This window comes from Leucopleurus acutus (genome assembly GCF_964270905.1).
Source record: "Leucopleurus acutus genome assembly, chromosome: 9".
Taxonomy (NCBI): Eukaryota; Metazoa; Chordata; class Mammalia; order Artiodactyla; family Delphinidae; genus Leucopleurus; species Leucopleurus acutus.
Window position 1 is genome coordinate 28,260,561 of NC_139144.1, and position 27,640 is coordinate 28,288,200.

At 35.0% G+C, this 27,640-nt stretch overlaps 1 protein-coding gene across 9 annotated transcripts in view; it reads right to left on the minus strand.

Moving 5' to 3' along the window:
• Positions 1-27,640, minus strand: part of CACNA2D1 (calcium voltage-gated channel auxiliary subunit alpha2delta 1) — a gene marked incomplete at both ends in the record, with an annotated part of 512,237 nt that overhangs the window by 371,403 nt on the left and 113,194 nt on the right. For all 9 annotated transcript variants that reach the window (XM_082846527.1, XM_082846526.1, XM_082846525.1 and 6 more), the window contains one exon: positions 26,424-26,540. In XM_082846527.1, coding sequence (XP_082702653.1) covers positions 26,424-26,540 — 117 coding nt within the window. The remainder of the gene's footprint in view (positions 1-26,423; positions 26,541-27,640) is intronic.

A 27,640-nucleotide genomic window follows, 5' to 3' on the forward strand; every position in this document is an offset into this window, starting at 1 on the left:
CTGTAATTGATATCTAGTGTCATAGCGTTGTGGTCAGAAAAGATACTTGATACGATTTCAATTTTCTTATATTTACCAAGGCTTGATTTGTAACCCAAGGTATGATCTATCCTGCAGAATGTTCCATGAGCACTTGAGAAGAAAGTGTATTCTGTTGTTTTTGGATGGAATGTCATATAAATATCAATTAAGTCCATCTTGTCTAATGTATCATTTAAAGCTTGTGTTTCCTTATTTATTTTCATTTTGGATGATCTGTCCACTGGTGAATGTGGGGTGATGATGTCCCCTACTAAGATTATGTTACTGTCAATTTTCCCTTTTATGGCTGTTAGCATTTGCCTTATATTTTGAGGCAGCACTAAACTTTTGTTATCATCCCTTATCTGACATTATCTTCTCTTCTATAATCTTTTTCCTCATGGATTTAAGCCTTTTATCCCTTAATTTTATTTAATGGAATTTGGGGAGGAAGTAGAGCTAAACATGCTTGTTTAATCCACCATGATTAATCATAACTCACCTTTAAATTATTTTGTTTAACAATAACATAAGCTGGGGCAGCTATATTTTGATATGGTTAAATATGCTAGTAAATTTTCTTCTTACTTTTAGAAAGTACTTAAAACTGACAATAAAGTAACTTTGTGTTTATTACACAAAATTCAAAGATTTTTTTTTGTTTGATGTGAAGGTCAGTTTTACACAGAAGCATGATATTAAAAAATTGTTTTAACTTGATATCAGGCCCCTTTATCACAGGTGTTTTCCTCTTGAATTTAGGAATTCAGAGTTATTCACACTTAAAATTTCTACCTGGTCACATGACTCATCATTTATTTTTACTGTAACTGAATATTCTCCGGCCACAAAAATATGGTTTTTTGTACTTTGAGATAAGCTGTTTTATTCTTAGGAAATATGTCTAAATATGAAAAGACTGATCAAATGATAATAGTAAGTTGTATCATTAATATTATGATATAATACTATCTCTTAATATTAAAAACCTATTTCAAAGGTCATGGAATCCATAATGCATAAAATAATTAAAGAGAAATCCCTTGTAACGAAATAGATGGTTACCCAGGTTTAGATCATTTGTATCCCTGAATCCCAACCATATACAACAAAATTTAAACAGTCTAAAAAGCACCAATACTATCTTTCTGAAGTTTCATAAGGGGATTACACTAATAAGTTTAAGAGCTGACTTAATTTATATTTTTCTACCTACATTTTATATTGTTACAATCGTTTTTGTTTTTATAAGTTTATATATTCACTTTATAAAAAATCTAAATATTAACAAAAAAACAAAGAAAAAGTTAACCAGTCTAAAACATATCAACTGAAGATAACAAGTATAAAGAGACCTACAGTTATCGAGATCTTTACATGCTAAATTAAACAGGAAACAGAGGAAAGACCTGCCATCTAATTATTAGCTGCGTAAAATCTTTGAGGAAAGGAAATGAAATATGAGATATCAGTTTGAGGGGAAGAAAGCAGGTATTTCTAATAATCCATTTTGCCTATTCCCTCAAATATCCTATAAAGGGAAAGAAACCTCTCAAAAGTATAAGTTAATGTAAAATATTTCTTGTTATAGTAAAATAAATAATAGAGCAGGAAAGATTTAGTCATCTCAATCTGAGTAACAAGAGTACCCGCGCCACTTCCTCCTAAGCATGTCCAGTGAAAAACCAATTCTCTCTCAAGTGCTTGCTGACTCAGACATTGTACTTGAAGGGATAGTTTCAGAATTTAGTAGGACAAATGGTTCAGTGATTTACGTATGCACATAAACGAGTCACTATTGCTATAACACAGGACAACTCTGTGACAGCATAAAGGACTAAAGGGTAGGGGAAAAAATGTGAGGATACTAAGTTTAACATGTGTTAAACTTAGATATTGAATAGGAAAAGCTGTTTCCATAAGTGACCCATTTAAAACGGGTTAACATCTCAGAGCATTTGTGACTTCTGAAGCAGTCTGCTCAATGTTTTAAGTTCAAGTACTGCAGCCTTAAGAGCCATAGCTGTTATAGTTGAAGCTTTGAGCTACCACAATAAATTAGCAAAAGACACATAATTAGAAACCTTCTTGGAGTATGAGGGAAGATTTTGATGCATTTAGAGAAATTTCGACCTAACAGACCTACTTGAACATTTAACTTTTGAAGTATGTACTGATTTACAAGGTAGCTACAGCATTCCCTGACCCCATCCCACCCCCAACAAGGTAGAGTTAATCATCCTCTCCTATGTCCTACCACTGTACCATGTATGTTCTTTATGGTTTTACGTGTAAAATATCCTAATTAATTGTATATGAATATGAAGTCTTGCATCGCCAACATCTATATTCCTGGATAATAATAATATATTCAGTAAATAAGATTCTGACACCAGATGTTAAAAGGATTTGTGCATGTAATTGGAGACTGACTATATATCTGCAAAGATTCTGTTATATTTCAGGGTCTAGGATATTATGTTTCTTCACTTAAAAAAAAAAATCACATTAAATGCATTACCCCATTCAATAGTATAGAACAATCTTGGGACTTCCCTGGTGGCACAGTCGTTAAGAATCTGCCTGCCAATGCAGGGGACACAGGTTCGATCCCTGGTCCAGAAAGATCCCACATGCCGCAGAGCAACTAAGCCCGTGCACCACAACTACTGAGCCTGAGCTCTAGAGCCCATGAGTGACCACTACTGAGCCCACAAGCCACAACTACTGAAGCCCGCGCACTCTAGGGCCCCTGTGCCTCAACTACTGAGCCCGCATGCTGCAACTACTAAAGCCCACGCGCCTAGAGCCTGTGCTCTGCAACAAGTGAAGCCACCACAATGAGAAGCTGGTGCACCGCAATGAACTGTAGCCCCCGCTCACCACAACTAGGGAAAGCCTGCCTGCAGCAACAAAGACCCAATGCTGCCAAAAGTAAATAAATAAATAAAAATAGAAAAAAAAATTTAAAATAAACAGTATAAGAACAATCTTGATAATAGATATGTGACATAAATGTCTCCTGACAGCCAATATTCAAAAAAGACACTTACCTTTTTTGGAGAGGGAAAGGTTGAAAGACAATCTACCACTGGTTTTCCATATGTAACTATCTAATTAGAAGTGTATTTCTTCTAATCTTATCATAAAAGCAGTAACAGAGCGATGTACAAAATTTGGTAGACTAGCAAACCTCAAGCAAAGTCAACTTTCATTTTCAAAGGAAATTAAAATGAAAAGAAGTTTCATTATGATTACAGAATAAGCAGCATCCTTGTTAAAAATAATAATAGATTTCTAGGAGGTAGGGGTTACATTTATTTCTGAGATTACCTTCAACCTTTTAATCTAGCTGTGGTCTTCATCAATATCTGTGTCTTGTGGCACTGTTCAGCTCATTCTATATAACACAAGTTCTCAGGAATGTGTTATATTTAAGGTGCTGGAGGCCAGTAATAAAGAATTTTACTATATAACAGAAGGAGTAATAAGCAATCTTAAAAATAATTATGTATTCATTCACCTTCATAAACAACCTTATTACCAAATGAGACCCAACCATAATTTTCACAATTACTCTTGTAGGATGAACATCTGAGAAGCAGAATTTATTGCCAAGGGGTAATTTTAATTAAAATCAAATAGGGTACAATTGAAGTTTTAACAATAAAAAGAAGACTTTCCTCATTAAACACATTAAAGAAAAATTATCATAAAATGCAGGACTAATTAGAAAATGTTATTCAAAGTTTTCAATTCAATACAAAGAAATGTGTGCAGTTATTGCAGAACCATAAATATCAATTAGAATTACTAAATAATATTTACTGTGAATTTTTAAATTTTTAAAGTACTCTGGTACTGAGTAATGGCTGTAAAGATCTGCATCATATAAATATTTTCCATAAACAGGGAATCCAAGAGAGATGTAGACATTCCCATAGACTACCCATCTTTTTATTTCTGAATTTACTAATAAATAATATTAGAGAAAAGGACCATAATTGTAATTGCCACTAAAAGACATATTATATTACAGAGTCACATTATGACGTGTTCTGAGATTCCATTATCTTCCTTTCTCATCTGCTTATATATTTCAGGAGTTGTCATAATCCAGGTTTTCCATTCTTTTCTATAACACTATTGACATCTGAATGACAGTATCTTCTACCTTTATCTAAAACTGGAGAGTAGACCTCATGAATTAGTTTTCTTTCTTCATTTTAAACTTCATACTTATAGCTCAATCACAATATGGAATTTACTTAAACTGAATGGTCCTACAAATGTCTTTCACAGTGATGCAAGTTAAAGTGGGCACAGATAAATTAATAAGGAGAAATGATGGTAAATGCTCAATTATATTTTTCTGACCTGGAGAACTGGAAAAAAAAATCTCTACTTGTCATAAGACATATTGCTAACATTAAAGAGATGTTACACATAAAATGAAACTTGATCTTACACCAAACTATTCTCAGTAGTTTTTGTTTGTTTGCTTTTGATGTTTTTAGGGGAAAGGTTAAAGTAGAAACTTTTATTTTTTCATTACTGGTCTTTTTTGTTTGTTTTTGGGTTTTTTTTCCAATCATCGTGTTCTCAGAAACAAGAGCAAAGATCATTTAATGTAAAAAGTGAGAACATGCTTGTTTAACATCAAAGTCTCCTCAGTATTATTTCATTCAAACTTTCAGTTTTATTATTATTTGAGTAGCAATCAAATAAACATGATTCAAAATCATTTCTACAGCTCTAAAAGATTAGGACTATAGCAAACCAGAAAGTATTAGAGAGATCATGAAGGAAACAAAACTATATTTTAATCATTAAGGAACTTATTCAGAAAATATTGACTGAATATTCACCATACATCAGGTACTACTAGAAGCAGTGCAGATACAAAGATGAATAAAAACTGAAATGGACCCTAATGGACATTACTGCTTAGAGAGACAATTAAAAAAACAAACAAACAAAAACTTAAATAATTACCAATTTGGATCACTGCTCTGAAGGTGATACAGGAGTCTCTAATTCAGAATGACAACTGTGGGTGGGCTGTCTGATTTAAACAATACAGTCAAGCATGGCTATTCTGGCAACTGACCTTACAATGAGATCTAAGGAATGAACAGAAAGCACTGAGCTGAGGAAGGAAACAATACAGAAATACGCGTAGGTGGGAATAAAGATAAAGACCCGTGAACTGAAGCAGTGTGAGAGGTCAAGAGGAATGAAGGAGGTCAGAGAGGAAGAAACTAACCAGATGTATAAGAGCTCACAGGCCTTGATAGGAATACAGATTTTACTCTAAATGAATAATATTTTGTAATATTTTATACGCAAGTGGATGGGCATTTGAAAACTCTTGTATCGTTTAACATACAGATCATGTTGACCTCATTAAGCAAAACTGAAAACACTGAATCATTCATAAAATTAGAGTTTCATATAGAATATGGATAAAAAGCCCCAGTGTTTTGCTGTGTTTTGCTATCATAAGTATGCAGGAAATACCATTTTTTAGCAGTAATTATTTCTATCTCCTTAAGTATGAATACTATCAACCATGTTTTTCAACTGAGGGCCATTATTAAGTAAAAGTCAACCAAAAGAAGGCTTCTTAAATTAGAACATTTAGCGTACTGAGACTACAGCATTCAGAATACTGATAATTTACATCTAATCCATGTATCTGTCTTCTTAATGGAATAAAAACAAAATATAAAATGAACTAAAATATTATAAATATTATAGTATAAGTATTGTATAATATAGTTCTTAAAATTAAAATATTTTAATTCCCATAAGCTCATCCTTCAAAAGAGAGTTTAAATAATTCAATATAGTGATAAGGAAGTAGGATCTGGATGACTGGTATTAGTGATTATAAAGAGTCAATGGCAACATCCAAATATAAATTTTATAAAAGAAAAATGATTTGATAAATAACATCCAAATTTAATCACCGCAATTTAATTTACGTAATACAATTTCATTATAATTGCATAAAAGTTGAAATGGTAGGAAGGTGAATGGCTAAAGGAAGTTTTGTTAACCTAATAGACTGACCTTATGTGATTATGTGGCAGAAACTTTCAGAGCTCAACTTAAGGAAGTGTAATAAAAAGCCCTGAAATGTGTACAGCCTCAGCTCTATGATATCTAGTTCTTACAATTTACTTAAGGGAATAATTCAGAATTTGCGAAATGTCTACCTACAAGGACATGCATGCCAACATTATTTATGTATAGACAAAATATAAGTCAAACCTAATTGTCCACCAAAGGGGGATTAAGTAAATGGCATTATGTTCAAGGTAGTTTAGAAAGTGATAAAAGCCATGTTATAAAGACATAGTCAATAATAAGAGAAAATGTAGGAGGTGTGATACGTTAGGGAAAAGATACAATATAACTTTTAACAAATCCGTTGTTATCAGTTTCAAATGATCTTGACTCTACTACTAATTAATCTTGTGATTTTGGAAAATATATTTTTCTGAGTTTCAGATAACTCCTCTCTAAAATTGTAATTGTGAAAATTAACTGAGATAATGCATTTGAAATATTTTGTGAGAGGCTGGTGCATGCATGTATAAGCATACAAAATATGTCAGCATCATTTTTTAAGTAAATATTTTTAAAGTACATATTTGTATTTTACTTTCAACTTTTCAAGTAAATATGTGTATAGAAATAATCAAAAAATACACACCAAAAATGTAAATCATAGTTGTATCTGGATAATAGGATCTAATATATTTCTCATTCTCATATATCTTATGTTGAACATGTATATTTTGTGACAAAAAATGTTACTTTAATAAGTACCAAATAAAAAATAAAACTATATTACATATTATGTCAATGATTTCTACCAATAGTTTAAATATATTTTTAAGGCAAAACAGTAAACATTCTTTTTGACTATTTTTATTTATATCCAATGCTGCTTTGAAAAAACACATGCTTTCTAAAAGAATCAGATGAATAAATAATGCTTAAGTCATTACATTTTCGATCTTAATGTTTGGTTTCTTTTATATCTGAATCCCTAAGGATCAAAGGATGCCAAGGCAGACAGGTAAATATTTTGGTTTACTTAATTTTTTTTTTCTATTTGTTATAGTTTCCATCTTAGCTTAGCTAGAAATTGAAGAAAAAAAGTTATATTTGTCTTCATTAATTTTTTACAGATACTAAAGGAACTGTAGTCGTGTTCAAAATGCTAAAAGCATTTGTTCTTCCAGTCAGCTACATGTGCTGGTAATTAAAGAATGTGAGAAAGTCAGAGAATATTGTTTTTGTCCAATTCTTCCAAACACCAGGATAATGAGACTTCTGGCAAAAACTGTATTCTAAGTTATTCCTATAGTCAGCATACCAAATAAATGTAGTGAATATCAACAATAGGTAGGAAGAATTACAAGAAAATGTAACATTGGCAGTCGTAAAGCTCTTGAGAGAAATACGTTGCTTGAACCTTTGCACGCCACCTTTCCCTTTAAAAAATATTAAAACCTTAGTTAATTTACATGGTTCATATTTGGTTAAGCAATAAATATTCACCTATTTTAATTAGCGATTTTAAACAGCGGGCATTCTTTCCCAATTCGAAAAATGTCCAATCACCCTAGCAGCAGTAATAATAACATTTTATATGGCACAGAAATGCATGAGATAACCTTATCTATCATTATACCCATGATAACGTGATGATTCAGAGCAAATGTGACTAATGTTAACAATGGCTTCAGCACCCTCTGTTTCATCGTTCCACTTCATAGTCCACTGTGGGAAGAAAGGACAAATAGCTTTGTTTCTCCTGCTCTAGATTTTTAAGCATGCTACCGTCTTATATAATATAGTCAGTGCTGGATAATCAATGAGAAAGGAAACAGAGCTAAAGGAAGTCCACAAACTAATATGAATAAAAAATTTTATCTTCCCACAGGAAATTTTGTCACAGATATTGGAAGTAACAGAAACTGTCAAATTTGGATTTCCCCCATATTTACCTAAACGTAACTTTAAAAGCAATGCTTTCTTACTGTTAATGACATGGTACGAGTCTTGTGTAATTTACAACTAGATAACATATCCTAAAATATATATTTCTAATTGAAAAGCAAGACAGATTTATGGTTTGCTAACAAGAATCCAAATGTTTACTTTCTGAACATTTTTCACATGATTGGAGTAAGACTAATAAACGTGTACCATTTTGCCATTTAATGAATAGAATTTCACTTGGTGGGGGAGATTCTGATAGCATAATGACCTGAATATAGCTACCTTTTCCTCTGCTGCCATCTCCTTGCTTCTCCCGAATCAATCAATCAAGCCATTTGCCTCTGCTGAGTCAATCACCTACTAGAACCTCTGGGCAACCCATCTATTAAGATCTGCATTTAAAGTGCTAGGGCTGCCATAACAAAGCCACAGACTGGGTGGCTTAAAAAACAGATTTGCTCACAATTCTGGATGCTAGAAGTTCAAGTTCATGTTGTCAGGAGGGCTGGTTTCTTCTGAGGCCTTTCTCCTTGGCTTGTAGATGGCCATCTTTTCCCTGTGTCTTCACGTGGTCTTCCCTCTGTACTTGTCTATGTCCTAACCTCTTCTTATAAAGACACCACTCACATTAGATAAGGGCTCACCCTAATGACCTCATTTTAACTTAATTACCTTTTTAAAGAACCTATCTCCAAGTATAGTCACATTCTGAGGAAGAGGGCAGGGTTAAGTCTCCAACATATGAATTTGGAGGCGGGGGGACGGGGGAGACACAATTCAGCCCATAGCAAGATCCAAGAGGAAAAAATTTTCCAGGTCTTCCTTCCCCAATGGGACAAAACATTTACTGGAATCTGTATGGAAACCCAGTATGAGAACTCAAAGGTGGAAAATCCAGGAAGAGTTAGCATCTAGTATCTATGGTGCCCATTCCCAACCCCAACGTGAAGGCAGTCCCCTGTAAGGCTCTTTGACCTCAAAAAAGGCAAGACGGATGATTTCAGCAACCTGTTCTCTGTGTGCATTGGGGAAGTGGAAAAGGGCTAATGATGGGGCACTTTGGGGAAAGAGGGGTGAATACGATATGACTGGGTTTTTTTAACTGATCTAGCAACTTTTCTGTATGTTTGAAATTATTTTTAAATTATTTTTTAATTAAACCAATCTAAACAAAATTCCAGAAGGAACTACATAAGTAGGATGAGTTTCCCTTGCTCTGCAGGCTCAGAATGTGCAGGGAGACCCCAGGTCAGAGGACCCAAACATGGACCCAAAGAATCCTTTGCCTTTCAACCCTTGTGGGATTCCTGCATTAAGTGTAGTTCAATAACCAGACTATAGCCCCATGACAGACAGAAAAATTTTAAGTCCAGAGAAAAGACTAAGGAGAGTGATCAGAAGATCCTTTTTTAAAAAGAACATATAAAGGAGACAGATAAACTCATGAACAACAACAACAGAAAAAGAAATGAATCCGGGGGGGAAATAAAATAAAATCATGAGTTTCTATGAACAAAAACTTAAGGAGATGAATTAAAGGAGAGGGTTTTCATTGTGGATGTCTGAATTATCAGCCTGAAAGTTCAAATATATATTTTACTTGACAAATAATAATACTGCTTATGTTTTAAAATCCAGTTTATAAGTTTTAAAAAGAACCATTAAGAATTACTAAAGGAAGTAGATGATGAATAGGGTAGTTTTGATTATTTTATATAGTAACAACTTCATTTAACCATTTAAAGTAACTACTTTAAGCATATTTAACACACTGTTCTCATCATTGATAGGGCAAAACTGTTCTTCAGGTATACATATACAATGGAATATTACTCAGCCATTAAAAAGAATGAAATAATGCCATTTGCAGCAACATGGATGGACCTAGAGATTATCATACTTGGTGAAGTCAGTCAGAAAGAGAAAGACAAATACCATATGATATCACTTATAGGTGGAATCTAAAATAGGACACAAATGAACCTACTACAAAAGAAAAACAGATTCACAGATACAGAGAACAGACTTGTGGTTACCAAGGGGGAGGGGAGTGGGGAAGGGAAGGATTGGGAGTTTGGGATTAGCAAATACAAACTATTATACATAGGATGGATGAACAACGAGGTCCTACTGTAGAGCACAGGGAACTATATTCAAAATCCTGTGATAAACCATAATGGAAAAGAATATGAAAAAGAAAATATATATGTTTGAGTCACTTTGCTGTAGCAGAAATTAACACAACATTGTAAATCAACTATACTTCACTAAAATTTTTTTAAGAAACTGTCCTTCAACCTGTGTCTCTCAGTGAGTACTGCTTTTTGTATTTGGGTATATATTCTTGATAACTCAATTATTTCCTTTCACTTCTAATTGCCTTTATAAACATTAATCTTTCTTCTCTGATTAAAACTGAAAAAAACTACTATCAAAACTCCTCAACCTTGCTGGTTCTAACTCCAATTCTTCTTTTTTTTCCCCACTCCCAACTTCTCATAAAGAGAAAAAAGACAGTTCCTTACAAGAAAACATGCCCATAAGTTATGCTGGATAACTTACTGAGAACCTCTTTGATAATGAGAACTAAATATAATGGAATGATTTCCTATGACCAGAAAAGAAAACTAAAGCAACTGAGTCAGGATCTAATACACAAAATCAAAATATCTAATTTAGCAATACTTGAACAGGTAATACCACAAAGGGAATCAGAAGAGGACATACCAATGTCATCAAGGGCACATTAGGCAGACCCTGGTCTTTCATTGGTCAATGTCAGTTGAATATTATCCAATTTTTAAACATTAGCTGTACCATACATACGATTCATATGATTGGCGTTTATATAAGCTCCCAAGAGCCTTTTAGAGTGCACGCTTTCTTAAAATGCATACATTATATTCCTTTGTAAACACTGTCAGTAAATGGAGAGGTGGGAAATTACTATTGTCACACAAACACAACAAAAATGTATTCTGCCAGCCCGACTACTTACGTGGCTATAAAACACTGGCAGATCGCAGGGCTAATTCCTCCCGTGTGTGCGGCTGAGAGGAAAAGTATGGCCTGCCTTGACAGAAACTGCCTTTATGTCTTTAAACTGTCCTCCTTCCAGTATTTATTCAGTGTGCCTTCCACGCAGCTGAGAAATGCTGTTTCAAATCAATGAGCACCTCTGAATCCCTTCAGGGAGAGCAGCTGAGGACCTTCGAGCTGACTCAAACGTGGTGACTTTTCTCAAGACGGGCATTAGGTGCCACTTGCTGCTTCTCAACATGCTGATTTAGCTTCCAACAGCAATGGGGCAATTGGTGTGAAATGTGAGCTAAGGACCAGACACTACCATTTAGTGAAGGGAAATTTGATCACGGAATGGCAGCAACAGTAAGCAGCCCTGATTTTCCTGGCCAGATGACTGGCAGACATTTGGCATCACTGAAATTAAAGAAAGAGCTATCCTCCTCCAAATTCCCGAAAGATAACATCACTTTCAAATTATAAAGCTCCAGTAAACAGTTATGTGGGGGTAAAGGAATGACAGTGAATACACTGAATACCTATAAATTTGAGGAAGAATGAAAAGTCTAGGAGTTTACATAGGCTCTTTGTATTTTGCTGCATGAACTCAGCTGGCCTCCATGTTTTACCTTCCCTATTCCCAGGAAGCCTCTTCTCCCTCCCCTAATGGAGTGTTTTTGTCCTTTAACTATATACCATGCCCTGAATTTCTTGCAACATAAGAAAGACAGACTGCGACATGCAGCACCTCATTTGGATGTGTCTGGAGTCCTGGAGTCCTGTTCTCCTACAAATAACCCTTGAGAGCACATTTGGAGGATCTAGCAGGAGAGTGCAGCTACTCCTGAAACCTTGACTGAAGAAAGGTCCGCCTCTTTCAGGGAAGGTCATCCTCTTCTACCCAGTGCACAGCTTCAGGGGTGACACACTTGGAGCCATGAGGGAGACGGGGACACCACCCAGCCCACGAGATCAGCGGAACCAACCCTGGTGATCACTGGGGTGACAGCTGTCCACAGCCAGATGAACCTCACATCCAGTTTCTCACTATTTATAATTGAAAGTTGGTTAATTTAAGAATACCTTAGGTTCAGAAATGCAAATAATCTACTTAGCTCAGCATCTTTGCCTTTAACCTATGTTTAGGAGCTAGTAAAATTTACTCCTTGAAATACCAAGTGAGGAGCACAGCATCAAAGAAAAGTTGTTGATTTCATCGGTTACAATAAGACAGTGAATATCTACATGGTATTTAAGCTCACGTTTAGAAATAAGAACCTTTCTAATTAATTTTGATCTTTAGGCTACGACTGTACCTGTCGTACTATCTAGACCAGCGTTTCCCTAAAACGCTCCCAAACTGCATTCACTTATTGGTGTAAAAGCCCCAGAACACTGTGTGGCTTGTCGATACTCTAAAATTGTTGGTTTTCAGATATGATCCCAAGTAATTACACTGAGCTTAATAACACTTTTGGATCTTATGATCTCTGTCTTCACCAGCAGACAACCACACATTGCTATGTAAATACTTAAGGCATGAAGAATAACAGTAAGTCTAGAGAATAGTAAGGCTAGATCCTCTCTCCTTTGTTCCTTCCATTCCTCCCTTCTTTTTCAGCCCTTCTCTCCTTTCACATACACTGTAATTAAAATTAAAATAAGCTATCATTACCACTTCTTTTGTACAGCACATCTTATATAAAATAAAACACAGTAACATATAACACTATTTTGGAAACAAAAATATCAACCTAGAACTACATGACCTTGGATAATACATTTAAAACTTTCTAATTCTATACTTCCCCACCTTATCACCTTATATGATAATAACAAGAAGATATGGGTCAAAGGAGGAAGAGGAGGAAAAGTAGGAGAAAGAGAGAAGTTATTAAATGGAATTATACATGTAAAATACTCAGCAGAGTGCCGGCCACATACATAAGAAGTGCAGAAACACTATTATAAAACTTGGAAATGGGCTTCCCTGGTGGCGCAGCGTTCCCCCCCATGCAGGGGACACGGGTTCGTGCCCCGGTCCGGGAAGATCCCACGTGCCGCGGAGCGGCTGGGCCCGTGAGCCATGGCCGCTGGGTCTGCATGTCCGGAGCCTGTGCTCCGCAACGGGAGAGGCCACAGCGGTGAGAGGCCCACGTACCACAAAAAAAAAAAAAAAAAAAAAAAATGCATCTGGGTTCAAATCCTTGGGGAAAATATCTCTACAAAATAGTAATAATATCAGTGGAAGTATGTTGTGAGAATTAAATAAATAAATGCAAATAAAGTCCTTAGCACAGTGCCTAGTATAGCGTAAGCACTTAATAAATTGTTACTACTATTATCCTTCTATATTAAGGTGGCATATAATGCTATTTTCAAAAGCAATTTAACATTTAAACCAGAGATGTCATCACTCTCTACTGAGGAAACGTGAGAATCAATTTCATTTCAAAAGATATAATTAGTAAGTCAAAATATACTTATTAATAAAGGCATCATAAATTATATACTTGATTAATCTATTTTGATCTCTCAAGTTTAAAAATGCCTATTTAAGAGGGGAGAGTTGATGTATACAAAGTTATTTAATGAAAATGAACATTTCTGCAAGAGTCACACTCATTACTATGAACTAACTGCAAGCAGAAATGACTACTGAACATCCACATTTTAAAAAAATATCCCAAGCACATAAATATTATACTGGATGATTTATTTAATTATTTTCCTTTTTAAGAGGTCATATTATGTTGTTATGCTGGGGGGAAAAAATGGCACAGTGATATATAGGGCAATAAATTCTCTGTAAACCCTCTTGGAGAAAATGAGTCATTATTATTTACTATTGGACTTTTAAGTCGGCCAACCTAGAATTCCTCATAAAAGACAGTGTAAATAATCAGAGGTGATTGGTTTCTCAGGCAACAATAGACCAACATTTCTAGGAGTAGCTGTAATTGAGAACTAATGAGTCCTGGGACTAAATGAATAAATTAACCGGAGACAGTCTCTTGTAACTAATGCCTTGGCTGTCAAGACATAACTTGGTTTTTACTCTTAACTGGGCCTTGACGGTGTCAGTTGCCGCAGAATACAAGGTCTGTAGGCAGCAGGATCACGCATCCACAGTGTAGCATGTTGGCATGCCGCCTGTGCCTGAGATAATGCATGCAAGATAGAGCATATGAGCTGGTATGTGTAATCAGCAACTGCAACTCCTAGGCTGAATTTTTTTTAAATGAATCTGGAAGACAGATGTTTGCCCCAGCCAGCCTGTTAATTTTGAGCTGATTATGTTGCCAACAACAAAGGCACTAATCTGTAGAGAACAGTATGAGTTTTTGACATTATTATAATAATTAAAAATATATCTATCATTTAAAATTAAATGGCATGGTTCTGTCCTGCGGACCCATATTTAACTTACTATACTGGGCCAAATGCAACCTGGTCACTCCTACCTAAGTCTATCAGAAGCCCTGCTATTTAAAAATAAATAAAGAAAAAGGCGAGAAGAAATTAGTGGAAAGATTAAAGATTTCTATTTCCTTAAAAGAAAAATATAAATAATGCCCCATATGCCTTTTGACCATTCCATTTTACATGACTTCATTCTAATAAATAATCAAAAGTTTTCCCATAAATAAAAGTATGCTATAAATAATATTAATACTGTCTGTATTAAAAAATATAGAAATAAACTAAATATCTGTCAATAGGAGACTGGTTAAATAAACAATATATTCATATATACAAAGCCATTAGAAAGAATTATATATTCATATCCAGTGACATAAAAATCTCCTTCAAATATTGATAAGTAACACACACACACACACACACACACACACACACACACACACACGAGTCCTAAAGGGTAGTCACCACACTATAAAAGGTAGTTTTTTTCTGGATGGTGAACTTTTAGGGAATTTTTTTTATCATTTTATAATACATTTTATATTGTTTAAACTATTTACAACAAGGATATACTTGTATATCTAGCAACATAAGTAAAAAATATATCAGAATCATCTAACATACAACCCACAGAGAATAAAGCAGTTCTCACTGCAGTTGGATCACATGCCAATAAAAATGGCTGACTTGCAGTTATACTGTGCTTTATCAGAGCACTGCTTTATAAAAGTACCACCTTTGATTCCAGCCTCTATGTCTTAAGAAAGTTGAAGAATAAATATTTGATAATTTCCAGAATACAGAAATGAAAAAGGAACAGAAAATATTTCTATGTAGGAAAGTTAAAGAAATTAGTGTTCATTAGGTTACGGAGCTACAGCATACTGTCAGAAAGCACAGGCTTTAGAAGAGTCAGGGATACCTGGGTTGAAAATCTCTTCTACCTGATACTCTGAGATGGCTCAACCTTATTGGGTAACACCTCTGATTTTTAGAAACAACCTACAACACACCTAGCTCATAAAACTGTCCTGAAGATGAAATGTGAGAATGTGTGTAAAGCATTTAACACAATGTCTGGCAATAATGATTGCTTAGCAACTGAGAGTCATCATTATGTATCTGCCAAGAACACTCAGCTATGATGAGTTGCTGATGGCTCCTACCACCCCCAACTCCACCCCCTCCAAAACACACATATGCAATGAGATATTCTTGTAAGGATAACGCCAATTAAATTTCAACATATATAGGGAACAGAAAAGAAAATAAGTTTAACTAGACAAGGACATGGATGTTAGATATAATTTCTTGAATACTAAGCTAAGCAACAATAATGGGGTATTACAATGGTGGAAGCTTCATCACCAAAATATTTGAGAAAAGAACAGCTAACTCCTTAACCTGGTGGTTTAGACATTCACCTGCCTGAGAAAAGAGGATCAGAAAAATGAATTCCCAAATTCCTTCAAGATTCATGATTCTATGATACTTTAATTAAATTAACAGGGTATTCCATCATTCTCCTGGTAAACTGTGTCAGGGGGTTTTAAGCAAAGCACAGACAGCTCATCTTTGCAAATGTAGTTCTTGATTTTATAAGTTCTAAAAAAAATTTCTTTTTTTTTTAATTATGGAGAATAGACCCAAAAGAACTCCTGTATATACCAAAAAAAAAAAAAAAAAAAAAAAAGCTGGATGGCACTGGGTATCTCACAAAGGACTTCTGCCTGCACGTTCTCCATTAAAGTTAGAAAATGAATTCAGAGGAAGGTTGAGAGTTTATATATTTCTGAGGACAATAAGGAGTTAGTGAGGAAAGGGGAAAACTAAACATCAAAAGGTTAAAAGAAATAAAGTTAATAGCATTTAAGAATCAGACCACAATTTGAAGTTGAACTCTCTCAACAGCTAAAACAGTGTTTACCTTTATCAAACACTACTTGATTAGACTGTCTCCAAATATACGGCATGTTATGAAGGGTTTATCTAAAGACTCCGTTATGTGAATCAAAGATGGTGGCCTTGGATTAACACTGTTTCTCTATATTTATTTTTATGTAAACATCATTCACTACACATTCAGATCAGAGCATGTCTATTGCTCTGCTGGGCCAAGTCTGCAATTTTATAAAACAGAAGTGAAATGAAATACGAACTTTTTTTTTTTTTGCCTCATTTTGGGATTAACAGTCATCACAGGTTTCGTAGATTCCCAAGTCCCCAGGTAGAGTTCAATGACTATCACTGTACAAACAGCACTGTACACGTGGTTAAGAATCCCAAGTCCAGTTCCAGTTCTGCCACTAATCACCTGGGTGTGACCGCTGGCCAGCTTCATGGGTGTGGGGCCCCTGCAGTCACATAGGACCCTTCACCCAGAGGGATGTCACAACTGGTCTAAAGCTCTGCTGCTGCCATCTTGAAATTCTTAGTAACTTTTTAAGAAGTGCCCCACATTGTCATCTGGTGCAAGGCACCACAGACTATGTAGTCATTACTGCCTATGTGAGCTTTGCAATTCACTTCACCTAACTCTCATTCTCCTCCATGCAATCAACAACCCAACACTCCCATTCCCGCAATTTTTGCAAATGTTGTGCTATTGGAGCATACATTGTCTTTCTCAAATTGTCAACACAGTAATGCTGTTGTGGATACTTTCAATATTACTTTCAGATCCTAAAGAATTAAGCCAACTCAAGTCTATGAGCATCTGATTTCCAAAAGAGATTTCTTTTAGTAGAGATTATCAATGCTGCCCAGAACCTTTCCCTGTCTCAACACCTTCCATTAGAAAATGAGGTGCACTTTACCATTAATTGTATTCTCTATCTTCAAGGTATATTTGGCAGCTCCTTTTTTTTCAAGTGTCTTTGTTCAGTCATTTAGTGCAAACACTACTTCATGGAATGGGGGAGAGAGAAAGTACTGTGTAACACAGAAGGATTTACAACAGGAGGTGTTGTTTAAAAACACTTCACTGCTAACCTTTAAATAACATATTAATCAGAACAGAATGTTACAAAAATTAAAGTGCTGAGTGTGGTAGCCCAGTAGCAGCACTGTTACAGGTATATGGATCTGTTTCCTTCTTAGGGTAATTTAAGAGGTCCTAAACACAGCACTTAGTGTTCTCCCCATCCCTTCTCTTTGGCCCCAAATTTTATAATTACTTTAGATTTAAAGCCCATAAAGATGCTACTACTAAAGTGCGTAACTTGAGAGAGGAAATGTGCTGGTGTATCTGGAGATTTCCACTTAACACATGAGCAAATGGTATCAAAAAATATAGGCATCTCCCATTTAAATGTGCTCCCATTTAAATCTACTTCAGAAAAATCATATGTTCTGAGTGAAAACTATGATATCGTTTATTATGGTATTTATTTGTTAAATGGAAAAAATACATTATGTTTGTATCCATCCACACCCCCACATATATATATGGGTTTGAATTCTTTACTATGGAAATTTCTTGAGCTTTCAGTTTTTCATCTGTAAAATGAGAACACATACCTATTCTGCAGAATAAACATTGTGTTAGAAATATATAGAAAGAACCTAGCAAACTGCTTGGACATTCAGTAAATGCTAACTATTCCTTTGTTCGTTACTATTAACAATCCAAAGACTTTCATTCTTCTCCATCTAAATAACCCACTCATTCATTCATACCTCAACCTTGTTATCACCTAGAACTCTTGATTTAATTTCTATCATTTATCATAATTTCTTTCTTCTCCATTTTTCCATATAAATGTATACTATATACACATAAAAATGTTTGCTCCTGAACTCGTAATTCCTGACCATTATCAGACGCTACTTATCATGGTTCATGATTTCAAATATTTCAACCACTGCTGACTAATTCTTAAGTATCCCTGATGTTTATAAAATTTACTCTGATAAGTATTAATCCAAGATGGATTCAACAGTCCTTTCATTTTACTACTGTTCACACCATGCCAGGCCTTGATAGAAAAAGCTGATTTGAATATGCATGCAATCATTATATTGAAGGAATGGGACTCTATATAAAAAGCCAAAGAGGGACTTCCCTAATGATCCTGTGGTTAAGACTTCGCCTTCCAATGCAGGGGGTGTCAGTTCAATCCCTGGCCGGGGAGCTAAGATCCCACATACCTCATGGCCACAAAACCGAAACATTAAACAGAAGCAATATTGTAACAAATTCAATGAAGACTTTAAAAATGGTCCACATCAAAAAAAAAATCTTTAAAAACAAAAAAACAAAGTAAGCAACATTTTCCTTTCTCTCCTCCGCTTCTTCAAAATGAATTTCCTCTAGACTTCCTTCCCTAAAACTCCCATTAAACCTTGAAAAGATATTGACACAGACACCGGCTGGCTGGATCCACATTTTAATTAAGAGTACTACAATTCAGTACAGAGAGGTGATGGCCCAGCTACAAACTCCATCTCTTATCCCCCGCTTGCAGCCAAGGGTTACCCAGTGAGATAAACACAGAAATAACAGAATGGGATTTCTGGAAATCTCCTGAGCTACCTACAGCCAGGTTTCTTGTTTTCAGAGAAAATAAACCGGCAATCTGTTTTAATCACTCTTTACTTGGCTGGTATTAATCATATTTGAACACAACTTCAAGACTACAGGTCCCATAACTTTTCCATTCACCTTTGTATATACAATTTTTATACCTAAAAACAGTCTGAGTTAATCAAATATTGAATTTCTTCAACATGGATAAGTTTATATTCTCAGAGAGATTTTGGGCTGATGATACACACACACACACCCCACACACACACACACGCACACACACAATTTTCAGATAGCTTGTTCAACCTCACTTCTAGAACAGGAGGGTATTTTATATCTTCTGTTTTTTCTCAATGTTAAGAAGGCTCTTGATTTATTTATCAGTCATTTCAGTTATCCAAAGTACACTCTTCACTTTTTCTTACTTTGCTCTCCAAATCACTCCCATGGCGCCTTCACTCTGCATAAATATCAACTTGTACTTTACCAAGAGAAAATTGGTCACCTAGTGCAACTCTCAAACTTTCTCTATCTGCAAACTCAATTGTCTCTATTCATATTTAATATCCCTTTTGTCTCAAGTGAAAGATACCACCATCTTTTCAAAGATAAACTGCATGACTCTGATCTTCTCTGTGTCTGTTTTTTTGAGAATCAAACTTCAACATTCAGATTTTTCTTATTTTCAAATTTCACAGATTCCTTCCCTTCTGTCTGTAAGCATACTTATATGTCCTTCATTCTCAAAAATAAACAAAAAAGAAAAAAGAAGTCTTTAGTAGTATTCCGTACTTCTCTTTCACTGTCGTACCAAACTTCATAAAAATGTAGACACATTTCTTGCCAGTTTCTCATTTCCTAATCACTCTTTAACACTGTAGTCTTTACTCAATCCAACACAGCTTCTACTGAATCTGTTCTCACAAAAGCAAACCAATGGCTACTAATACACAAATACAAGGCAGTTTTAATTCTCTGTGTCTCTGAAGAATTTCACATTTTTTTTCCTGGATCTCTTCATCACTTCTTTAGACCTAATTTTCAGATTTCTAGAGGTGAAGGCCAGGAGTCTACATTTTTAGCAAATTCTGTAGGCACTTTTGACACACATAAAAGATACAGAACTACTGGAAATAAGGGCTGAAGTAACACGAGAAAACAATTGGATTAAACAATAATCTAGTTTTAGGAAAACAAACCCTACTTTAATAGTTATTTAAAAACATTTGTCATCTCCTTTTCATTAACTAATCCTAAACTAAATATCAATGTTGAATTAAGAGATGGAGTATATTACAATATTTAAAGCTTCATAATAGATGGGAGCATAATAGATGGGAGACAGGATATACCATAATTGAAAAAGTATCACTAGAAAAAGCTGTTTATGATAACCTTGATCCTGTTTCCTTTGAGCAAAATGTCTAGAGACCTCCATTTATTCAGCAGGTCCCCTTGGCTGGGCTGGTTGGTGAATAATGAGACCATTGGTTTCATTCACCTCCATCGTTCTGGAGGCACCACTGGAGGCTGCACTGTTTTATTGAAAAGCTTTCTCCTATAAACTGTTCATTAACTCTTTTTCAGCCTAGTTCAGGCTACAATAAATGTTAACAACAATGTTAAATAATTTTTTCTTCTTTGCTTCCAAACATTGATTTGAGATCATTTAAAAATAATTCAACAATATTAGCAGGATAATCATCATACTGAGCCAGTTTCTAACACACAGAAGAAGCAAGTGTCAGAAAAATAGTCATTTACAGATCTAGCTTTGAAATAAAGAGCTGAAATTACCAGTGTTGGCTTAGAGGGAAAAAAAGAAAATAGATTTGGAAACAAAAGTCCTAAAATTGAATTCCACCACTACCTCAGGTTATTTATGGTCTTCAGCAAGAACTTTAGTCCCCTCTGAATTTTCCTAAGTTACAAAACAAGAGTAAATACATTTTTTTAATGTGCCTACGTCATAGATTTCTGGAAGAGCCTAATGTACATGAATCATCAGAATCATAACGTTTCTGTACAGTCACAAAAACAAAACAAAGCCAAATAAACAACTATTTGAGCGCAAACTCTGTTCTGCTAGCAAAGGCATGGTTTTAGTGCAAAGGCAAGTGATTTTTTTTTTTTAATCAATTTCTCTTTCAGCTCTTCCTAAGGCTGGTTTGATGGAGCAGATCAAAGATCATGGCACAAAATGAATGTGAATAAAAAGTCAAAATAAATGCTGAAATTGAAAACGAAAATATTGGTCAAAGTAGTCTAAACATATAACTAACACAAGGTAAGCATAAAGCAATGAAATAAGTGGTATTTTAGTTTTTAATCAACAGGCTATAAAAGACAGAATTAAAATTTTAATGTCCAAATACATAAAAACTGTGTACATGCATGCACAAAAAAATTATTGCAGATACTGAAGAGTAATCATTCTACTAAAAAAAAAAATCTCTAGTTCATCTTCTTTTTTAAAAAGCTGAATTATTAAACATAAACTGTTAGGTAATTTATTTAGTACATATGTAAGAAAAGACAGTTCTATTTACTTCTCTTTCATAGATTTTATATCTATAATATATTTTCAAAGGTATCTTAGTTTGAGAACCTTGATGCTAAAGAACAGTAACAGTTTTAAGTCTTCACATTCAAATAAAAATGAAATTTTTTTCAATACCGTATATTTTATTTCATTGAATCATTTTTTGAAAGTGCTTCATTGATATAGAATTCACTGACAAATTCATAGCCTTCCAGAATATTCTATCAGCTGCCACATCCAATTCTTAATCAGTCTGAATGAACAGTAGTTTACAGCATACTACTTAGCCTTTGTTTCTTCTTAGTTATGATTATACACTTCTTTAGACCGAAGGATATATTCGTGTAATAGGTAAGAATGAGAACTTAAAGTTGGGCATACCTGAATTTGAATCCTCTTACATTCTTACTACTCAAAATATAGTCTTTGTATCAGGACCATCACCTGGGAGCTTATTAGAAATGCAGTATCTCTGACCAGATCTACTGAATAGAAATCTGCATTCTAACAAGAACCAGGGGTGAACCAAATGCACGTTAAAAGTTTGAGAGAAAAAAAAAAAAAAGTTTGAGAAACACTGGCCTACCTTGCTTGTTAAATACATTTCCTTGGGCAAGTTAAAGGAATCCTCAAAGACCCAGCTTCCTCATTGAAAAATGAGACTAATAATGGTGTCTAGAGCACCATTAATAATCAGATAATGCTACTTGGTAAACACTCAGTAAGATCTAACTGGCATTAAATTTTATCATCTACCTCAAATTTGTATAGTCAAGATATTTTCCAATATATTTATTTATGTAATTACATCGGTACCCCACCCAGATAAATTAAAGCTCCTTTAATCCAGAAGTCTGCCTGAGTATAAGCCTCCAACAAAGTAGAAGTAAATTAATAATGCCATCTTGCATTCATTTACAATACAATGCAGCACCTGTTTTTCAATTAGACTCAAAATATTCCTCTTCCAAATAATGTATTTTATTTTCATAGAATCAAAAAAGTTAAATAAAGAATCTAGTTTGAAAACAAACATGAATCCTTCTCCCTCACATAAAATCTAACTAATTCTACATTTAATTAGTCATTGTGTATTCTGCCATCATGTGCTTAAGATAGTCACTGATCGCACAGGACTCAAATAATGCACCAGATGTCTAGACCTTCAATTCCAAATGATAAAAAGGAAAGTCTCATTAGGATCCCATTTTAATCCAATTAAGGCAAGATACATCCTACTTCATTCTATGACCTTTTTCAAAGGACTGTGATGTCCAGATTACCTGCTTCCTACATCTGGAGAAAAAATGTAAGCTGATAAAAATCAATATAAATGGAATCATTTTCAGTTGTCATTAGTGAATATTAATCACTTAAGTAGAAAGCACCTAATTTCTATTAGATAAACTTTTAATGAAAACATATTTACATCCATAAATGATGCTTTAAAAGGGTATTCACATATCCATAACTGAAGATAATAATGCTTTGAATCTTCCAGTCATGAAAGTTTACCTTACCATTTATACATTTCTTAAAAATTGTTTCATAGAAGACCTTAATAGACTTTTCTTCAAAGAAGACGTACAGATGGCCAGCAGGCACATGAAAAAATGCTCTGTATCACTAATTATTAGAGAAATGCAAATCAAAACTACAATGAGGTACCATCTCACACCAATCAAAATGGCCACCATTAAAAAGCCTGCAAGTAACAAATGCTGGAGAGGGTGTGGAGAAAAGGGAACACTCCTACACTGTTGGTGGGAGTATAAGTTGGTGTAGCCACTATGGAACACAGTATGGAGGTTCATCAGAAAACTCAAAACAGAGTTACCATATGATCCAGCAATCCCACTCCTGGGCATATACCCAGACAAAACTATAATTCAAAAAGATACAGATAGCACACTTCATAGCAGCACTATTCACAATAGTCAAGACATGGAAACAACCTAAAAGTCCACTGACAGATGAAGAAGACATGGTACACATATACAATGGAATACTACTCAGCCATAAAAAGGAACAAAATAATGCCAAATGCAGCGACAAAGATGCAACTAAAGATTATCATACTAAGTGAAGTAAAGTCAGAAAGAGAAAGACAAATACCATATGATATCACTTACATGTGGAATCTAAAATATGGCATAAATGAACCTATCTACAAAACAGAAACAGACTCACAGACATAGACAACAGACCTATGGTTGCCAAGGGGCAGGAGGGAAGGGAGTTAGTAGAGGCAAACTATTACATTTAGAATGGATAAACAACAAGGTCCTACTGTAGAGCACAGGGAACTATACCCAGTTGGCTGGGATAAACCATAATGGAAAAGAATACTCAAAAAAGGGTATATATGTGTATAACTGAGCCACTTTGCTGTACAGCAGAAATTAGCACAACACTGTAAATCAACTATACATCAATTAAAAAGAAATTAAGTGTTTCAACTTCTGGCAATATGGCATACCAAATATTCCAAAGGCCCCTCCTATTTCAACAAGATCCTGGATACTTTAAGAAACATAAAAATGTATAAGGGCCAAAAAAACACAAGGACAACTTCTGAGTGCCAAGATATATATATAATACATTAATCTAAAAATCTGAGCTGTAAGTGATAAGTAAACAGGGAATTCAGAGTTATCCTGGAACAAACACCTGTAACAGTGCTGAGATCTGTAGAATAAGAGGAGCTAAACTTCAGCTCCAGCATTACCTCTAACAAAAGATGCATAAGAACTTTATGAAGAAATTTTTAAACTTTATTAAATGGTATTAAAGTAGCTAAAGTGGAAAGAATATCATGTTTATCAATAGAAAGACAAAATATCGTAATGATATCAATTCTTCCAAATTTGGTCTGAGTCAACGCAATACCATTCAAAATCCCAGTAAAGATTTTTTTGCATAATAGCATGCTGAATCTAAAATTTAGGTACAGTATGAAGGTTCAAGAACACTCAAGATCCTTTTGAAGAGGAACATGGTGAGAAGGTGTGTCTACCAGCCTGATAAATGGGCTTCACTGGGGGAAGGTAAACTATTTAATAAATGGCCCCAGGAAGACTGATTAGAAAATAATTTAATTTGTATTGCAACTTATAACTATATACTAAGGCTTCCCTGGTGGCTCAGTGGTTAAGAATCTGCCTGCCAATGCAGGGGACATGGGTTCGAGGCCTGGTCCGGGAAGATCTCACATGCCCTGGAGCAACTAAACCCATGCATCACAACTACTGAGCCTGCGCTCTAGAGCCTGTGAGCCACAACTACTGAGCCCGTGTGCCACAACTACTGAAGCCCACGCACCCTAGAGCCCATGCTCCGCAACAAGAGAAGCCACCACAATGAGAAGCCCATGCACCACAACAGAGTAGCCCCCACTTGCCGTAACTAGAGAAAGCCGCGCATAGCAAGGAAGAACCAAAGCCGCCAAAAATAAATAAATAAATTTACAAAATTATTTTTAAAAACTATGTACTAATATTAGCTACAGGTGGGTTAAATAAATCTGAAAGAAATGGAACCTTTTAGAATACTTTAAAAATATTTATAACCTCAGGGTAGGGAAGTCTTTCTTAAACAAAACACACCCCAAAATACTAATAATTTTTTAAAGTTGACTTTGCATCAAAATTGAGAACTTACTTTATCAAAATATACCATAAAGACAATGAAAAGCCAAGTCACAAACTGGAAAAAGATATTTGCATCACATGTAACTTAAATAAATTACCATCAAGAATAGATAACTTACAAATCAATTTAAACAATTAAAATGTGCAAAAGGTATGAAGACATATGTCACTGATAAGGAAACAAGAATGGTCAGTGAATATAAAACAAGATGTCCACCTCATTAGTAATAAGCAGAGGTACCATTTGGTACCCATTTGGTTACCTATAATTAAGAAGTCTGATATTGCCACTTATCGGCCAGAATATGGACCAATGCGGACTCAAATACTGCTAGTGGAGGTCTAAATTGATGCAACTATTTGGGAAAATCATTGTCATACTTGTATAAAGGTGATTTTGTGAATACCGTACAGTCAGGTAATTCTACTGTCACGTACTGACCCTACAGAAATTCTTGCACATGTGCATCAGGAGACTTGTTCCAAGAAAATGTAGCCACCCTGTTCATGGTAGCACCTATTTGGAAACAATCCAAATAATAATTTACTAGCAGAGAATAAATGAATAAATTAAGATATATCCTCAGAAAATAGTATTTTACCATGAATAAAAAGGAATTAAAGCTAAGCACAAACATCTAGATAAATCATGCAAACATAATGTTGACAGAAGAATGCAAGTGGCTGATGACTACATACAGCATAATGTGACTTTAATAAAGCTGTTAAACAAGCAAGCTAACACATGTTTAGCAAAACATTTTTGTGAGGTACAGCTACTTTTAGAGAACAAAGAAATGAGTAATGAAATGTCTAGCGTATTGGCTACCCCTGGCAGGGAGGCAGGGTGATGAGACAGGAAAGTACTACAAAGGCAGCTTTAAGGATGCTGGCAATATTCATGGGTTTTACATTGTATGATCTATTTAAACATGACTATTATGCATCATAACTTACATATGTATAAAAAGATGTATGTACCAATTAAATTACGGTTTCTCTGTATTTAAATCACCTAATATAAGAAAATAAACTAATAATTAGATATAAGCTAACTCATTATTTGGTGTTCACAGTTCATCTTTTATGAACATATCACTGAACACAGTTTCTCAGGAAAAGAAAGCATACTAAAGAAAACCTCCAAATAAAACATGAAAGATAAATAATAAATGAGTAATGGAAAATAATAAAATGAGCAGATACAATTTAAACTCACCACCAGGGCTTTGGATCTGTTGCTCAGAAGTTTCTCAATATCCCTGGCTGCAATTTCCACCAGCTGGCGTGCGTTATTTGGTTCCACGGTATACAAATCTTGGTATTTCTCATAAATCTGTATGAAGGGAAAATAAAGTAAGAACAATAATTGCTTATTTGGCTCCTAAATGCTCATTAGAATATATTTAAAACCATAAACAACTGATTTGAAAGGCAACCCCTTTCCTTTCTTCATCTTGATCTTTTCTGAGTTTAGGTGTGTCCGAAATATATATATAAATATCAATTTGCTATAAAACCACAACCTCACCAAAATAGTGTGTCATGTTAACCGGTTGTAAAACATCTTGTACCACAGTGGTTTGTGTATGCAATTTTGTGACCTGAAGTTGTACCCCCAACCTCAAAACCTGGTATTAACTGCCTTCAGCATTTTAAAGAAAGAGGGAGGCCATTCTAGAAAACAGAAGAATTAAGCACAGGAGGTCAAACCTGGAGGATGTGTGCAGTGAACAAAGGTTGGGGGAAGGGGAATGGGATACTGTGATGAGGGAGACTTGCACTTTTTCCCTCGCTGCAATCACTGAGGCTAAAAACTATGCTGCTAAGCTTTATGACCAGAAAGAGAGACATGGAGAATGAAACCCCTCCCCTGCTCAGGTTCATCCTGGTGACCCAGGGAGCTTCATTTCACAGAGAAGAGGAAGGTCACTGAGCTCTACATTAAAGTTTGGTTAAAGCTGTAATAGTATAAACATTTTTATTATGAAATTGAAATTTTTTTTAATTCACCAAATAAAACTATACTGAAAGTAAGCTAGACAGCAATAGGAAAACAACTATGTTTCTGGCTCACGTCAGTGTTTATGGAAGGAATTCCCCGGAGTGGCAATAAGATGCACCTGGTTTACCGAGCTTGTACTCTCCTGGCAAGAGAGGAAGAATTAAAGAAAGGAGGGAGAAAAAAAAAAAACAGTGACTGTGTTTGTGACTGGAGGGCTGAGCTGAGAAGGAAATCCCTTATGCATCCAACAGATGGGCTGCACATGCATGACTAAACCATCTTTGAAAGCCAGGGACTGGCAGGTTTCTACCGTCTTATGAGAAGTGAAACCAGGCACAAGTAGGAACCAGTTCAACCCTGCTTTTTACTGGCATAACGCCAGCATTCTGTGTTACTACCAACAGGTTCTACAGGCTGTTCCCAGCTGAGCA